This window comes from Scomber japonicus, chromosome 8, assembly GCF_027409825.1.
Source record: "Scomber japonicus isolate fScoJap1 chromosome 8, fScoJap1.pri, whole genome shotgun sequence".
Taxonomy (NCBI): domain Eukaryota; kingdom Metazoa; phylum Chordata; class Actinopteri; order Scombriformes; family Scombridae; genus Scomber; species Scomber japonicus.
The window spans coordinates 2,740,737-2,757,375 of NC_070585.1; the positions used below are offsets into that span (position 1 = coordinate 2,740,737).

The 16,639-nt window shown below is 41.1% G+C and overlaps 2 protein-coding genes across 2 annotated transcripts; one reads left to right on the top strand and one right to left on the bottom strand.

Moving 5' to 3' along the window:
• Nucleotides 1-287: 287 nt before the first annotated feature.
• naa15a (N-alpha-acetyltransferase 15, NatA auxiliary subunit a) lies at nt 288-11,789 on the bottom strand. The gene is made up of 20 exons (XM_053323913.1): nt 11,595-11,789; nt 9,674-9,758; nt 7,814-7,918; nt 7,488-7,645; nt 7,153-7,287; nt 5,876-6,029; nt 5,573-5,692; nt 5,263-5,358; nt 4,796-4,902; nt 4,632-4,704; nt 3,995-4,164; nt 3,752-3,904; nt 3,452-3,580; nt 3,122-3,335; nt 2,767-2,960; nt 2,574-2,682; nt 2,343-2,441; nt 2,107-2,250; nt 637-734; nt 288-529 (listed from the first exon to the last, which is right to left on the bottom strand). Exons 1-20 carry the CDS (start codon nt 11,646-11,648, stop codon nt 317-319), a joined length of 2,610 nt encoding a protein of 869 aa, XP_053179888.1. The 5' UTR covers nt 11,649-11,789; the 3' UTR covers nt 288-316.
• Nucleotides 11,790-13,442: 1,653 nt separating this feature from the next.
• ndufc1 (NADH:ubiquinone oxidoreductase subunit C1) lies at nt 13,443-16,639 on the top strand. The gene is made up of 4 exons (XM_053324086.1): nt 13,443-13,568; nt 14,912-15,015; nt 16,334-16,409; nt 16,538-16,639. The coding sequence occupies exons 1-3, from the start codon at nt 13,523-13,525 to the stop codon at nt 16,391-16,393; spliced, it is 210 nt and encodes a 69-aa protein (XP_053180061.1). The 5' UTR covers nt 13,443-13,522; the 3' UTR covers nt 16,394-16,409; nt 16,538-16,639.

Genomic DNA, 16,639 nt, shown 5'->3' on the forward strand with positions numbered 1-16,639 from the left:
TAAAAAAGTTAAATGGGCATCGTCTTCCTCTATGTGCCAGCTCCTTTCTCTCTCTCTCTCTCTCCTGCGGCGCTCAGTCCATCCAGATCAGTGCAATGCAGGGGCGACACACAGCTGCCATAGCCCGGGGGTGGAGGGGGAGAGGAGAGGAGAGGTGGGGTAAGGGGAGGGGGAGAGAGAGAGAGGGAGGGAGAGGGGCGCTAGGTTGGGGGTAAGGGGTGTGTTGGTGGACTAAGGCGTCTGGCGGCGTGTTCGCACCTCTTCCTCTTTTTTTTTTCTTTCCTCTCCTCCTCCTCCTCTTCTTCCTCTGATGAGCTCACATTTCGTTTGCCATGTCGTCGTGCTCTCCTGCCGACAGGTCGCCGTTGGCACTGATGTTGGTGCTGTTGTCTTGGTAACCGGGAGGCATGAAGGCCAGGCTGTAGGGGAAGATCTTGTGGCAGGCGGTTCGGTAGGCTTCGACCACCTTCTGCTGCTGACCCTCGCCCAGCTGCCCGTCGCGCAAGGCCTCCAGCACCTCAGTAGAGATCTGCACACGCACAAACACACACACACACAGTTAATTTACATTATCAACCACTCAAAAGTCAACAGGGTGTAACGTGTGTGTGTGTGTGTGTGTGAATCACAGCAGACCTGGATGCTTCCTCCTGTCAGCGACTCGTCTAAGGCCGTCGCTATCTCGCAGGCCATCTTATCAGAAGAAGGCTCCAGGTAGACCATCATCTTAGCAGCTGGAAAACAAAAGAGACTCCAGCTGATGACAAGCTGCTTCACATCAATGTTAGTCTGACAACATTTAAAAGAAAAGATGATGTCATTGGACCTTTTTTCCTTTAGTGTTTCCTAAGTTTGCTTGTATTCTGAATAGTGCACAGGACTCCAGCATGTCTTCTGCTGAAATGTCTACTGAACTTGGCTGAAGAGAATGAAGGCATTATCAGTACACGCTTCTAGTGCAATGATGCCACCTTCATTGTGAGGGAACTGCTCTGTAGATCGTCTTTAAGGCCTTCACTTATAGTGCCACAAATACTCTGCGCCCATAAACGGTCATCGTAAATGCTATTGGTTGGTTATTCTACAAACAAGGAAACATATTTACCCATCATGTGAGTTTAGGAAGTCAGACCTTGGTTTTAAAGCACTTCATGGTCTTGTAGCAGCATATAAAGCCCAGCTGCTGACAGTGTATGAACCAGTACGGCTGCTCAGATCCTCTGTCAGCTGTTCCAAAGTGCAAAAACTAAAACCAACAGTGAGACAGTCTTTAACTATGATGCTACGAGCCGCTGAAACATCTGCCTGAGGATCTGAGAACAGCTGGAAATGTTGCTGAAAAGTTTATAAGTAAACTCAAAACATGCATGTTCAGCCTGGCTTTTGATTAAGAATTATTTATATTATTAATACTTTTTCTTCCATTTTATTTGTTTTCGAGTCTTAAAAATTTTGTTCTACTTTATTTTGTGTTATTTTATTATTATCATTCTGTAAGTTTTATCTATCGATTTTATTCATGTTTCTTTTGTCTTTTAATCTTTTTTAAACCCAGTTTCAGTCCAGCATTGATAAAACATTTCATTTTACTTTTGTCTTTTTAATCTATTTTAACCTAGTTTTTTTTACTGTAACCTTTAATAACATTTTTCTTATTCTCTTATTTTACTTTTATTTCCATCATTGTTTTTATTCCTTTTCTTTTTTGTCACTTGTTCTGTCTTATTATCAGTTTTTCAATCAGCTATGAAGCACTTTGAACTACATTAACCTGTATGAAAGCTGCTGTATAAATAAAGCTTGATTGATTGACTGACTGACTTGGTTACCACAGTTACGCTGCTTCACCATCATCTGCTTCCCACAAAACACCACAGACAGAGAGCCAGACAGTGTGTCTCTGCTAAGATGAAGTTCTGTTTCTACTGTGTGTCCCAATGTGTGGCATCTATTCACCACTAACAATCAACAGCCCTAAAATCCATATGAGATGAGCTGTTCCTCTCTGTTTGTAGGAGAGTTTCATTCATAAAAGTGAAGGAAACAAAGAGGGAATGCTTTGATGATGAGTGTGTGTCAGTGTGTGTTAGTGTGTGTGTTGCTTACCAGCCAGTCTGTGTGGGATGGAGTTTGAATGTTGGCTCAGGTAGTTCTTGTTGTAGCTCTGAGGGTTGCTCTCCCCAAACAGCCTGGAGATCTCCTGTTTCAACACTGTCCTCACCGCCTCCGGCAGGTCCGTGCTCTCGCTCACTAGACACACACACACACACACATATTAAAAAACCCACATTAAGCTTTAAAGAATGAAGATGATCTAGATGTAGTAAACTGCTGTCTCTTACCTCCTTTGAAGAAGCGCACTAGACACTGGTGCAGCCATGGGTTAGAAGGCTCGATGGCTACGGCTCGCTTTATTGACTGCAGCATCAACAAGTACTTCTCTGGAGAAACACACACACACACACACACAAAGGGTTTAAACATCATGTAATGTTTGCTACCTCTGCTTCCAGTTGAACTATTACAATGTATGTATGAAAGCTGGTGAGATGCATGCTGGGAGATTATCTGACCTTTCCTGAAGTAGATCTCGAAGGCCAGGAGGTGAGTCTCGATCTGGTTCCTCACCAGGTTCTTCAGAGGGATCAGGAACTTCACCGCCTCCTCCAGAGGACTGTCCGGCTGGTTAAAACAAACACACCACATTATTAACCCGTGTTCTACTTTTTACTGCATGCTCACACAAGCTCGTACAGGTGAGCCCACCTTGGCCAGTTTGTCAGGTATTAGCTCCTCTTTCGGCCCTCCGATCTCCTCGTCGTCGTCCTCTTTCTTCTTCTTCTGGTTTTTCAGCTGCTTCTCTTTCTCGGCGTTCTTCTTCTCCTCCTCTAGCTGCGCTTTCTTCTGGGCTCTTCGCTGTTTGTTGCGCAGTTTCTTCAGCTCCTTGTCTGTCAGATTCTCTAAACAGAGCATAACGGCATACAGTATTATTACCTTTAACACACTATTATACTACACTGGTGTTTTTGAAAACTGCAAAAAGAAAGACAGTGTAAAGTTAATGACAACTCTCACTCACACACACACACACACACACACACACACACACACACACACTAACCAGTGTCTGCCTGGCTCTCCTTGTTGTCGTCAGTCAGAGGTTTGTCGTGCAGGGCCAGGTAGATCTGGATGGCGGTCCGAGCTGCTTTGTAGTAAAACGGATGCTGCCGCAGGACGTCCTCCAGCTTCAGCAGGTCCACGTAGGAGCGCAACGTCATCTTCCTCATGCAGTAGGTGTGGAAGTCAAACTGGTCGTCTGTGATCTCCACAAAATGCTGGCGGGGATGACGAGAGAGACGGAGAGAGTTAAACAAGGTACTCTCTGGGTCGTTAATCACTGATGATACTGAATCTTCTTCTCCTTCTTCATGTGTCTCTGCTGCAGACTCACCCTCTCGATCTCGTGGCACTTCTTCAGGGCCTCTCCTAACTTGTTCATAGCCTTGTAGGCCAGAGCACACTCTGTCTGGAACCACATGCACTGCATCTCATTCAGGTTCTCTACTGCCGACGTCCCCTCCTGAAAACACACACATATTTACACATAGTGAGAATAAAAAGACATCTACACTGAGCAGTAATGGCACTTGGGAAATACATAAAAAGTATGACTACAGCTGTCCTTTTCTGGCAGGTAAAACAATCTTCAGATTACTTCAACACACACAAACATTTGAGCTGTGTGTCTCACCCGTGTGAACTTGGAGCACATCTCCTCTGCTTCTTTAACCAGGCCGGCCTTCAGCATGTACTTGGCACACTTGGAGTTGATGAAGCGGTCGGCGGTGTCCAGTGCCTGAGCCTCGTCCATCCACCGAGCCGCCTCCTTTATGTTGCCTGCGTGCTGCGGAGCAAGAAACGTGGACACAGGTGAACACCACAATTAGTGAGCTGTAAGAGGTGTGTCTGTGTGTGTGCTGAGTTTACACCATACCTTGTAGATCTTGGCCTTGATGAGGAAGAGCTCGATGAGCGTGGGCGTGCTGTCGATAGCCGTGTTGATGTAGTCCAGAGCGAGGACGGGCTGACCTACGAAGTCAAAGTGCTGTGCCAGAAAATACTGCACCCACAACAGAGTGGTGGGGGGCTCCTCCTTCCCATCATCTGTACACACATTCAAACATCAATCAAAAACACTTTATTAATACAGCACATTTACATACAGCTGATAAGACAGAACAAGTGTAGACCAAGGACAACATAAAGAAAAGGAAGAAAAACAATGAAAGAAGAAAATACCAAAAAAACAAAAAAAACTTAACATAAATAAGAGAATAGGAATGATAAAAAAGAAAGAAAACATTTGAAAATTTAAGTAAAATAAATGACAATAAGAATGATGAAATTGTTAACAAAAAGATTATATATAAATATATAGTAAAGTAAAATGAAATAAAAGTTTAATAAAAGCTAGACTAAAAACTGTTAAAACCTGTGATGTCATTGAATTCCCAGCTGATTGTGATTACTTTCACAGTTCATCTTAAAGCAACCAACCACAAAGTGTGTTTGGAGTTGACTGGAGGGTGAATAATATGCTATGACAAGAAAAAAGAAAAGAAAAGACTCACCGTTTTCATTAAACATTCGACAGCTTTTTAAACAAGTTTCATAGCCGACTACTAATTCTTCAATGATTGAAACCTGCATGAGGAGAGAAAACAAAAAAAACTGTTTGTACTGAGAACCACAGGGATGAAACTTTCAGTATGCATCCTCGTGCTGTCAATCATACCTTGTCTTTGTCAGTGTAGAGGGATTTAAGGGTAGTGAAGACGGGCGGGCAGCCTTTACTGAAGTTCATCCTCAGATAGCTGTCCAAACATTCACGGAACTTCTCCCCTGCCCAGCACAACACACAGTAAACACAAAGGTACAGCAAAGTGAGATTTGTACTGCAGCATAGCATAAAACTGCCCTTTAACATTGGGTGGAAGGAGTTCCTGGAAAATGTTGCGGTTTAAAAAAAAAAGAAGTTTTGTTGGGGCGAGTGTGGTGCTCATAAAAAAAGGATTTTATGAGTTAAATAGTTTGTATACACATTTTTTTTTTAAATCCACCACAGCAGCAAAACTCAGGAGAGACTCAGCAGCCAGATGTTTCTCTGCAGCTGAGGTAGCCACTACAGTGAGAATAGATGGTCCACCTTAAGTAATCGGAGTTTAAGTGAGGTGCTGATGCTGCAGGCTGTACTGTGTTTACCTGTGAGGAAATTAAGAGGAAGCCTTCGAGGAACCAGGCCTTTAGGGAACTTCACCCAGGCCTCCTCGTAAATCTTCTGACGCTCCTCGGCACTACCTGGAGGAACACAGTGAATGAAACAGATGGAACTCTGTTGAATACATCTGGAAGCACAGCTGGCTTAAACAAATAGAAGTACTGCAGATATCTTCAAAACTGTCCATTAACAATGATTTAGAAGTGCGTAGAGATGGATGTTGGACATATGGCGCCACATCAGTCCATCATGTAATGTGGACCACACAGCTGTGGGTCTGAGGATAGTACTCACCTGGCTTTAAGGAGTTTTCCAGACCCTGGTAGTAGGCCCAGTTCTCAGGGTTCCTCTCCTGGAGTTTCCTGTAGACCTCTAAAGCCTCATCAGGCCTCTCCAGTTTTAGCAGCACCTCTCCTATACACACACACACACACACACACACACATCCAAATGATGAAATGGCACTGAAACCTAAAGAATGTGTGATCCCTCAGAAGAAACAGTGTGACCCCTGTTGATGGCTTAGTCACTGTGAGGACAGGCAGAGACAGCTTTGCATTGTGTGCACAGTAAAGTGAGACAGCGTGTGGGACTCACCTCTTGTCTCCTCCACAGCCAGTTTGTCACAGATCTGTTTCTCATAGTTGTTGAGGTGATCCAGGGCCTCTTTGTACAGGCCGGCCTCCCTCAGGACCTGGTTCTGATACAGCAGCAGTTCACTGTACTCGTAGTCCACTTTGTCTGGAGACGTCTGTACAAACAAACAAACACACACACACACACACACACACACACACACACACACACACACATACACCCTTAACTCCCCAGCAGGTGGCAAACTTTTCCCAGAAGTTACTCTGTTATTTCCTGCTACAAAGAGTGTCCTATGATCATATTATGTATTGAAACTGTTGGCTTCCTTGTATTTGCTGGGTAATATTATTGCTTCAAGCACAGATGAGTACACAATGTGACTGATGATAAGAGAGTATAAATACATACAAGCTCTTGTATATGTATACATAGAAAAAAAATAGATATACCCATTGGCTTTAAGAGTTCTAAAAACAGCACAGAATCATATCAAATTAAACCAATTTAAAACTGATGACATTTATTTATATTATAGTTTCATTTTTGTTTTCTTTTTCTTTATTCTCCTGCATCACGATATCAATACCCATTCATTCTACTCATTCTTTTTTATGTGACTAAGGTGCTTACAGACAGACAGCCATTGATTTCAGTGTAAACACACAACTATTTGCTGTTGTGGCTTGTAATGTTACCATGGTAAAACATGAATGAAGGGAAACATCAGCTTGAGGGTTTGATCATCAGGTCGAACTGTAAAGTCCTATACTCCTGAGTTAGCTCAGTTGGGGATGAAGATGACAAGATTTTTTTTTTCTTTTATGTGGGGGTGTGGAGTTAAAAGCAGTGAGGTCAGCTGGAGGCTGGCAGCTCCAGACCACATGAGCCAACAGTAGCATCAACACACCTGAATCCTTCACAGAACAGTTGGTGGTTGAGATGCATTATGGGTAATGTAGCCACCAGGTTTTGATGAGTTAGAAGAATGTGTGGAATAATATCTCTGGTGGTGCTGTGTCACATTTAATCTTTTCTTTTAACTGTTCATTGTGAGTCTGTCTATATTAAAGGAGTGCGGTGTCCAGCTGGTGGAGAACTATTAACACATTTATGTTTTCACCCTTTAAGATGGAAAAATGTATACTTGTACTATACTGCTTACAAACTTTGGTCTTCTATCACCTCACATGTAATGAGCCTTTCTTTATACCGAGTGGAGCGTCTTGGCTGTATATAATATCTGAGTTTCTGTTAAGCAGTCCGCAGCTTCTTCATACCTGTTGCGTCTTACGGAACTCCTCCACAATCTTGGCGGCCATCTCAAAGTCCTCTAGCAGGTGATAGGCTACAGCATAACCAATCCATGAAGCCCGCTGGGCAGGACGGAGCTGCAGCAGCTGGTAGCGAGTCTCCTGAAGAGAGAAAGAGAGAGAGACACACACACACACACACACACACACACACACACACACACACACACACACACACACACACACACACACACACACACACACACACACACACACACACACACACACACACACACACGTCAGATATAATACTAAGCCAGATTATTATACGGGTGTCATCTCTCTGAGGGGGCAATCCTCACCCTGTATCCCTCCAGGTCTCTCATCTGGATCTGCAGCAGGGAGAGGTCTCGAAGGATCTGCAGGTTGTCCTTGTCCCACTTCAGAGCGTTGCGGTAACACTTGATGGCCTCGTCATACTTTTTATCGGAGCGCTGCAGCAGGCCGTACACGTGCCAGCCTGAGAGGGGGAGTTCAGGAAGCAGACTGCCAACGCAACTATCTAACATCTAAACACATCCTTTTAATATAATGTCTGAGAGAGCAAGCAACAAAGTTTCAGAGCAGGTTTGTGGTGCCAGCTACAGGAACTGGGGGGGGGGCTCGGAGGGAAGCGGTGGAAGGATACAGACGTGGCTCTTGAGGTCGTTGCGGAGGCCTCGTCGCACCAGCTCGTAGGCCTCCTCCTTCTTCCCCAGACAGTTGAGGGTCAAACCCTTCATGGCCAGCGTCTCTGCAGCACAGAGCAGGAGAGGAGAGGACAAGAGGGAGACATTGATGGAATGACCTACACAACATGGCACTTTTCTTCACAATACTTTAAAAAGCTGGAATCATCTTTTCTTGGAACAGTGAGAGTTTCAAATACGTGACACTTTTGGATGTATTATTAATACTATTATCATACCAGCACACATTACCAATCATACACTATTAGTTCTGTTATTAGTATTTTGATGCATATATGAAATTACATGAAAAAGTTTTGGTGCTTTCACTGAAAACATGGTAAATTATATTATGTTATTACATTCTGTTTATTTTTCCCTTTTCTAAGTTGTTCTTTAATGATTTTATTAATTTTGTATTTAATACCATACTGTGACTTTTTTTATTGATTGTAATTACTCAACGACTGAGTTGTATGCTCGAGTTTGAATAAAGCTTGAATGAATGAATGAATGAAAAAAGCCCATAATTCTTATTCAGGGTTCGAGAAGTTATTGGACAGTTAATTAAGAGTAGACAGGATGTGAGTGATGCTCTTCTACAGCAGACTGGAGGGAATGCATGTGTATGTATACAGCTGGAGCATAAAATACTGTTTTACTGCCTTTGATTGAACACCAACTTAGACATTAGTCACTTTAAGAGCCTGTATGACTGCTGTTTTATATGCTTGCATCATTTTAACGTCCAGTTTTAATCCTCACTTTCACATTTTCATTTATTTGAATTTATTATGTTTTAATAATTATTCATCATCCTCACTTTTCTGTTTTTTTAAATTTCTTGCTGCAGTACTCTTGTATTTAGTACAAAGCACATTGAAAGGGTCTGGATATGGAGTGTGCTGTATAAATAAAGCTGCCCTTGCTTTGCATGCTGCAGCAGCAACCCAAACCAGGTACCACATCAAAGACCCAGAGTACACACAAGTATGTGGACTAGTATGTGGTATATGCTAATCAGATGAAACAAGGCTCAGTTCAGACATACAGTTAGACTGAATGAGACATCACTGCAAAGCTTGACACAGCAGCTCTGATAAGACTGAGACTCAACAGTGAATGCAACAATGAAACTAAATTGGGTGTTTTTTTGTTCTATTTTTTTAGACAAGCACATTACTTTCATGTTTTCAGAGCTGATGGAATCATCCTGAAAGAAAGCACATTTACATCTTCCTCTCAAGTTCTCACTCAGAGACCATCAGTCCATAGCCTGAGCAATCTGTCATTATACTGTGTTTTATGTCCTTTGTATCAGCGCACCTTGAACAGAACTACCGGTACCTGAACACTTGAAAACACATGTACACACTCTTAAAAATGCTGCTGAGACAGTGTGAATGGCTTCTTTCAATGTTTGCAATCTTCCGAAAGCTAAGACAGAAGAAGAAGAAGCAGCAGCAGGTGTGCACAGGTGTTGAAAACGGACACAGCTCCAGATGCTTCACACATTCCTCTGAATCACTGTGATGACCTGTCTCGCCAGTAAATGAGGCAGCGGACTCTCCCTACATCTCTGATCACCCCCACTCCCTACAGCTTTGGAAAGTTATTTCCCCTTTATTCCTGAACTTTTAAATATCAGTTTAGCTCTGTTCCTGTTTCTGAGCCTGTAGAGCACAGCTGTCAAAGTGTAACAAGATCGCAATGTACATCCAGCAAACCCGGATATACAATCACAACCTTGTGTCACTTCCTGTGTATCATGTAATAAACGTGTCAATGTGACAGTGAAACATGATTTTCTCTTCTCTTACCTCCATGCTCTGCAAACTTTGGGTTGCCCAGGATCTGTTTGCAGAACTTCAGTCCGTTTCTATACTGCTTGTGTTCGTAACATCTCTGCAACGACAACAACGAGGCAAGCAAAGACAGGTTAGACATGAGACTGGGACCCGCTAATCCTCAGATCACAGCAGGGGGGTTAAAAGTACATGAACAGGACATTACTGCAAAAAGCACAGTGCTGAATGCTAACACAGAAACAGCTCCTTTACCCCCCCCCCCCCCCACACACACACACACATACACATCTCCTCCTTGACAGTCCCGCCAGCATGAAGAGATTGCACCACTGACATAAATGGAAAGGACAACACTTGAGAACAGCCTTGATGATGAAGTGCTGCTGATGAGATGTGATCAGACAAGCAGCCAGATGGATGTGCCTGGCTCAGTGGAGACAATGGAGCTCCTGCCAACTCCAACTCCAATATATGCACTCCAGTCCCTGTCTGACAGAAGAAAGGGGGCAGACACTCCCTGGTGCCCAAAGCAGCATTAGCTTTAGCATTTGTTTTAGCATTATTGCTGGTGTTTAATAGTTAAATGCAGAGTTCCCACACATTTTTACTACTCATTTTCCATAACTATTCCATTATATTTTACCCCATTTCCATGGCTTAATTTAAGTAGTTTAATAAAGGTAGGCCCACATAGCAACAATAGGGAACAGTATCAGGTTTCTACCTGCCCCCCATCCCAAATCTGGACGGTCAGCTCCATCTGTTTCAGTTGGAGAGCTTTGTTGAGGCTTTTGTTGAACATCATAGCTGTCAACTTTTCAGAAAACCTAGTAAGAGATTTAAGGGGGGGCTTTTCAAGAAAGTTTCATGGTCACAACCGTACATGAACATTTTTAACAGAGTAGATGTCATTTCCTGTGTTTTGACACTTTGATCTCACTAAATGATGGGTGCCTTTTGTAATTACATCCCAGGGGAAGTGTTTGGCCCCAGATCATATATTAGAAGATATTAAAAAGCTAAATATAGAAATTGATGATCAGTATATTCACATTAAATGAATCTACTGATTTTTGACATGTTAAAAAGTGTGTGTGTGTGTGTGTGTGTGTGTGTGTGTGTGTGTGTGGGAGGGGAGGGGGGGCAAGTTCATGCAGCCTCGGATCGGGCCATCCCTAATTCAAAACTTTTCCAAAACATTCACTTCATTCCAAACCATTACCAGGCCTGGAAAACACTTTTTCTAATTTCATGACTATGGGAACCCTGTTAAATGAACAGAGCTGCTAATACATGGCTGCACACTTTAGGTTCAATACTCTAAACAATACTTACAACATATTTGTGCACGTTTATTAACGCTGAAATAAGACTGGCTTCTCGTTACAACTTAAGCTCATCCGCGCGTGCTGTGTTGTGAAGAAGCACGAGCTGTTTTTAACAGTTCAATGAGCACATTTAGGAAATGTAATGTAGTGCTGGAGCTAGCTGTGTGTGAGCTCCACTCAACTCCCAACTATTAGCATGGACTAGGAGGCTAGCACGTTGAACAACTTCATTGACAGCGCAGCCAAACAAGTTTCCATTGAGCGGAGAGCTAACTCCACTACCCGCACACAACTCCTGCACGGCTGTCATGTGTCCAGCAGCTTTGTCATTGATATACTTTGGACGTGTTGCAACTAAAAGGCCAAAGCGTAGCCGGGACACCAAAAATGCTTTGTCGCTATCTTGTTAAGCAGTTTCCTTTCCAGTATGATAGCTACTACGTGCTAATAGCAGAGACGCGGTAATTACAATGTGTTCGGTGTACCTGAATCTTATCGTTAATTCACTAGCAACTCGCTAGCTACTCGCTCTGCACCGCTACAACTGACGGCTACTTCGCAAACTAGCATTAGCAATTAGCATTTAGCATTAGCATTTCTCCTACCAATATTCTCTTGAAGAGAGCGTTCTCCTTCGGCGGTAGAGTGATTGTGGGCATTGTGTTGGTGTCCTATGCCTCTGTGGGTTCACACATGAATAATATACTCCTAGAGTCAAAGGTGCTGGACTGTTTCAGTGTCTTCAGGGCTCCTCTCCGCTCCTCTCTCTCACGTGTTGAAGCCGAGGCCCCCCTTCAGAGCAAAATGGCCGCCTTGCTTCTCCTCCGGGTCAGGCTGCTGTCTGAGTCTGCGCGTCAGTCACACACTGAAGATGCTCTGTTAATGACGATAGAACAATACAAGGCTTTATTTCACTAGTTCTCAACATGAGGGTCCCGACCCCTACCAGGGTTCACCAGCAGATGTAGGAGATGTAGGAGTTGACAAGATTCGGGGGTGTTCACATGCACAGAATTTCATGTTATTTCTCTGTATGACTACAGCAAGTTACATTAATAGTAGTAGTGATTGATTTTGGTCCTCATTAACAATTTCCCCTAAAAAATGCACATAGAAATAAATAAATAACAATAAACAAAGGTGGAAGTAACAAATGCAAAGTGATCTAATTGAGTAGCTATTTAGTTGACTTTATATTTGTACATTAATCTGTTAATGAGTCAATCATTTATTATGTGCTTTATGATGATTCATGGATATTATGAGCTAGAATAAAACAGACACCAAACAAAATGCATCGATGCATCAAAAACAGACCAGTCAGATGAAAAGTATCATTACATAACAAAGAATCCAGCACCACAAAAAAACAGCCAGCAGCTGGTTGAAGTCACTGTTGCCTTTTCTTGAAAAACAAACCAAAAACAACACCCAAAAAAGACTCCATCCCCCAGCTCCACCCCTTGAGGTCACCAAAGGTTCACTGGGTCACATGGGCTTTTTAATTTTGAGGGGTGTAAGAAAAGTTAAAGAGCCCCTCCAGATATGTTGTAAGAAGCTATATATAAAAATGTGTTGTCTTTGAATAATAATATGTGTCTAATATGTTTTTTTGTTGTTGTTTTTTTAATTTTTCACCAGTTTAACTATGTGACACAAGTTGTTTCTTACTTCACTGTAAAGTCAATTCTTAGTGTACACTGAAGGCTTCATGTTTCCACATCACAAATGTGTATAGTCCAATTATGTCATGGTCCACAATTAGCTTCCAAACTAGTTATCACACAAGTCTGGTATACACAGACCTTAAAAACTTTCCACTGTCAGCAGATGAATGTGAAACAAACTCAGTACATACTGTACATCATTCTGCACAGAGAAGAGAACAACATCCAACTGAAGCAACAAGAAGAACAACATGTTTTTGAGTGGAAGGGGACTTTAAAAAACAACTAAATGTAATTGTTATTTTTAAACTTTATATTGTTATTTAAGATATAAACTTAAACAACCTTGCACAGCATTAAAAAAATATCCATGTAAACAACCAAAGAGGTAAAAGAATAATGGCCTTATTTGTCAGGAAGAAGCCTATTAATTGTCATTTCTCAATATCACCATCCATGACAAGAAGAAAGATATGGGAGGCATACTACTACTGATCTTCTTTTTTATTCTTTTTTTTAAACAGCAGACTTTTGGTTGGTAAGCCAAATGCCATATAAGATGTCAAAAATATCTTAGCACATCTCACCTGTGCATTTTTGCCTGCAAGTGATGCATTAAAATAATAAATGTTCTCATGGAATTTAGTGGCAACATCCATTTCAATAAATGTAGAAGATGAATTAGATCGTTTTATATAATACACGCGGTTATGAAAAAATGAAAACAATCAAATATAGATGTGTGTTGAATCTTCGTTCGACTGATCAGTGATGTTGGATCGTCTACTCTAGTCTGCCAGGACGTTTAATCAACCTCTCAGTGACAGCAGAGCCAGTCTGAGGCAGAGAGTCGCTCTTTAGCTAACATGACTTTGAACCGGTTATTAACCCGAGCTGTTCTCTCCAGCAGAGGTAAGAACATGATATATTGGTAAAGAATGAATGCTAATGATTTAGACAGGCCCGTGTTGTATCACGCTGTTTACTACGTGAACACCGTGTTTATTTTGTAGCCTGACCTTAGCTTAGCTTAGCCTAGCATTCGTGCAACGCTAGCACAACAGTCGCATAGGCATTGTTCTTCCACTAAAGTTATATATTAAAATGCAGATATGCATGTTATAGCGGTGTTAATGCTGTTGAACAAGTTAATGTTGTTGTTCCTATTATAAAACACGCATTAAAGTAGGAGCCATTCTTCAACTGCTTTAAACCCACAGTAGAGGATAGAGAGCACCTTAAAGCTAACCTGATATACTGTATTTTAAAGGATAGTGACACCATTTATTTCCAAGTGTGTCTTAAAACAACAGTCAGGAGCCCAAATGAACATTAAAGCTGTTTTTCTTTCCTGTAATCATTCCTCCATACTGACCATTAGAAGATCTCTTCATAATGTACTTACAATGGAAGTGATGGAGGACTAAATCCACAGTCCTCCTTCTGTGTAAACACTGATCTGAAGCTATTATGAAGCTGCAATCGTCCAAATGAGTCAAATCAAGTCTTCTATGTGTCAGTGTTACAGTTGAAAGTCTTCCTAATAAACACAACTACTCAAAGGACCAGTTATTAAAGTTATTTAAAGGGCAAAGGCTTCAAAAGGAATGCAAAATAAACTCAAATTAATTTAATTATTAACACAGTTAAAGTAAAATAAAGCTAAAACTGAAACTTGACCAGAAAGAAGTGTTATATCACACCATATTTACACCATATTAACTAATATACATATATTTAACTGTATTGGATACAATTTGGTAAAAGGTTACAGGCTGAGGATCATTCAAATAATTTGTTTTAGGTCTTGGGAGACATAATTGAGCCTTCAGGACTCCTACTAAAATATTCCCACTGCGGTGCTTATTACACCAAAATCAGTTTGTGTTTTGTTCCCTATATTTGTTTCTTTTATCCTTGAATATAATGTTTCTGTAAGCTTAAAGTTACCCTCCACATAGGCTCAAAATGTTGTAACTGTGTTTTAAAACAACAGTCAGGAGCCTAAATGAACATTGAAACCTGTTTTTCTCTCTGTAATCATTCCTCCTGTTTATACTGACCTTTCAAAGATCTCTTCATAATGTACTTACAATGGAAGTGATGGAGGACTAAATCCACAGTCCTCCTTCTGTGTAAACATGGATTTAAAAGTTGATCTGAAGCTAATATTCTGCCATTTCCAGGGTGTGTATGTGTTAATTTCTATTTAACATGCATGTGCTTCTTCATGGTTATCTGTTGTATCTTTGCAGTTGGATCCAGATCAGCATTCACAAGCTCCAAGCCTGACACTGCCAACCCCAACTGGTTGAGAGTGGGTCTTGCCTTTGGGTCAACAGCTGTCCTTTGGGGCCTGGTAAATAACTATCATTCATCTCACTATTTCAATAACAGAGATTATATAAAAATGATGGTGATTTATGGTTCAAGTGTTCCAGGGTCCATTCATACATCATACATCATACATCAAACATGACATTTATATGAATTGCTTTGAAATCTATAAACCAGTTACAGGAAAATTCAAGACCTTTTCAAAATAAAAGAATGTATCATTCAGTTAGTTTGGGCAGTGTTTATGAATCCTGGTCCTGAGTAAGCCCTGTCCTGTATGTTTTACATGTTTCCCTCTTCATCATCAACTTCTGACAACCACCCATTCATTTCACTCAGCTATCAGTCTATGCATTTCCCATGAGCTTTTAGCATTTAGCTTTATTTTATGTGCAAATTAACTTACATTTCAATATAAACATACTGTATATATACTGTAAACCATTTACTTTGTTGCCACTTTCAACTGAGCTAATATACAACTCTGTACATTTATCTTCCTTTTGCTCCATGTGCTGCTGTTATCATGAATTTATTGTCAGTTAGCCTCTTTTCCGTGTGCCAAAATGTTTTCAAAATAAAATACATCTGCTTAACAGTAAATTTCAAAATAAAATGTCTGAAACAATACATTGTAAATAAAAACTACTATGTAATATGTTAATGGTATTTACAAAGCACATGTTGCATCTCAAAGTTTCTATCATTGGCTGTGTGTGAAATCTCTCCTTTATTCACTCATTCACTACTCTGTATATAATAAACACCACATAGTTCACTCAGTAGTGAATGTGTAGCATTACATTGTGGTATTGTTAGCAGAAAGTAGTGTACATAACTTTTTTTGTTCCATGGTGCAATATTTGAGGGCAAAATGTAGTGTAGACATTTCCACACTCAGCATTCAGACACTCAAATAAAATGTAAGCAGCACTGTGTAGTAAAATAGGGAGTGATTTCAGACACAGCCTCTGTTTCTATGATTATTTTTACTCAGTAGAGGGCAGCAAAGAGCTACAAGCAATTCCTAAATCTTCAATCAGATTCAAATCTTTAAATATTTAGTGGATCAGGATAAAGACAGTGTGTTGAATTTGCCAGCAGCCAAAAATAATAGAGGACATCTTAAAAATCAGATGCATGAAGGTTTGAGAGAGAAATGAATCTAAAATATTACACTGAGAAAAATCCTCATATACTAGTAGGCTTCTTTCTTTCTTATCTTATCTTGCAGTTTGGACATAAACATTTAATTTAATATTCCCAGGTGGCATTAAAACCACCTAACCAGTCAGCACTGTTTAACTGAATAACCTATGGCTTCTGTCTCCCACCTGCAGCTGTTCAAGCAGCACAGCACAGATGTGCACGAGTACAAAGTGAGGAATGGCCTGGAATAACCCAGCACACTGGTTTGTGAGTGTCTGGTTTTGTGACCTGATACCTATAGCACCATATACCATATTGGTATACTGTCATGTGTGAGGATCTATAAATGGACCAACATATTAAACATGATACTCTCTTTTTTTTGTCCTGTGTAGGTCGGCGGGTCCTGTCGAGGATACACCTGTTTCTCCACTTGTTTCTATGTCCACTGTTCCTGATTCCTCACGCTGTATAAAATAAATATATATCATGTGAAA

What these genes read in the sequence shown, in the direction of transcription:
- ndufc1 (XM_053324086.1), top strand. Translation starts at nt 13,523, where the DNA reads ATGACTTTGAACCGGTTATTAACCCGAGCTGTTCTCTCCAGCAGAG. An exon ending in AGCTGTTCTCTCCAGCAGAG is followed by an intron (nt 13,569 to 14,911) that starts GTAAGAACATGA and finishes GTATCTTTGCAG; the next exon opens with TTGGATCCAGATCAGCATTC. An exon ending in CAGCTGTCCTTTGGGGCCTG is followed by an intron (nt 15,016 to 16,333) that starts GTAAATAACTAT and finishes TCCCACCTGCAG; the next exon opens with CTGTTCAAGCAGCACAGCAC.
- naa15a (XM_053323913.1), bottom strand. Translation starts at nt 11,648, where the DNA reads ATGCCCACAATCACTCTACCGCCGAAGGAGAACGCTCTCTTCAAGAGA. An exon ending in TCGAATGTTTAATGAAAACG is followed by an intron (nt 4,165 to 4,631) that starts GTGAGTCTTTTC and finishes ATGTGTGTACAG; the next exon opens with ATGATGGGAAGGAGGAGCCC. An exon ending in TACCTGACAAACTGGCCAAG is followed by an intron (nt 2,683 to 2,766) that starts GTGGGCTCACCT and finishes TGTTTTAACCAG; the next exon opens with CCGGACAGTCCTCTGGAGGA.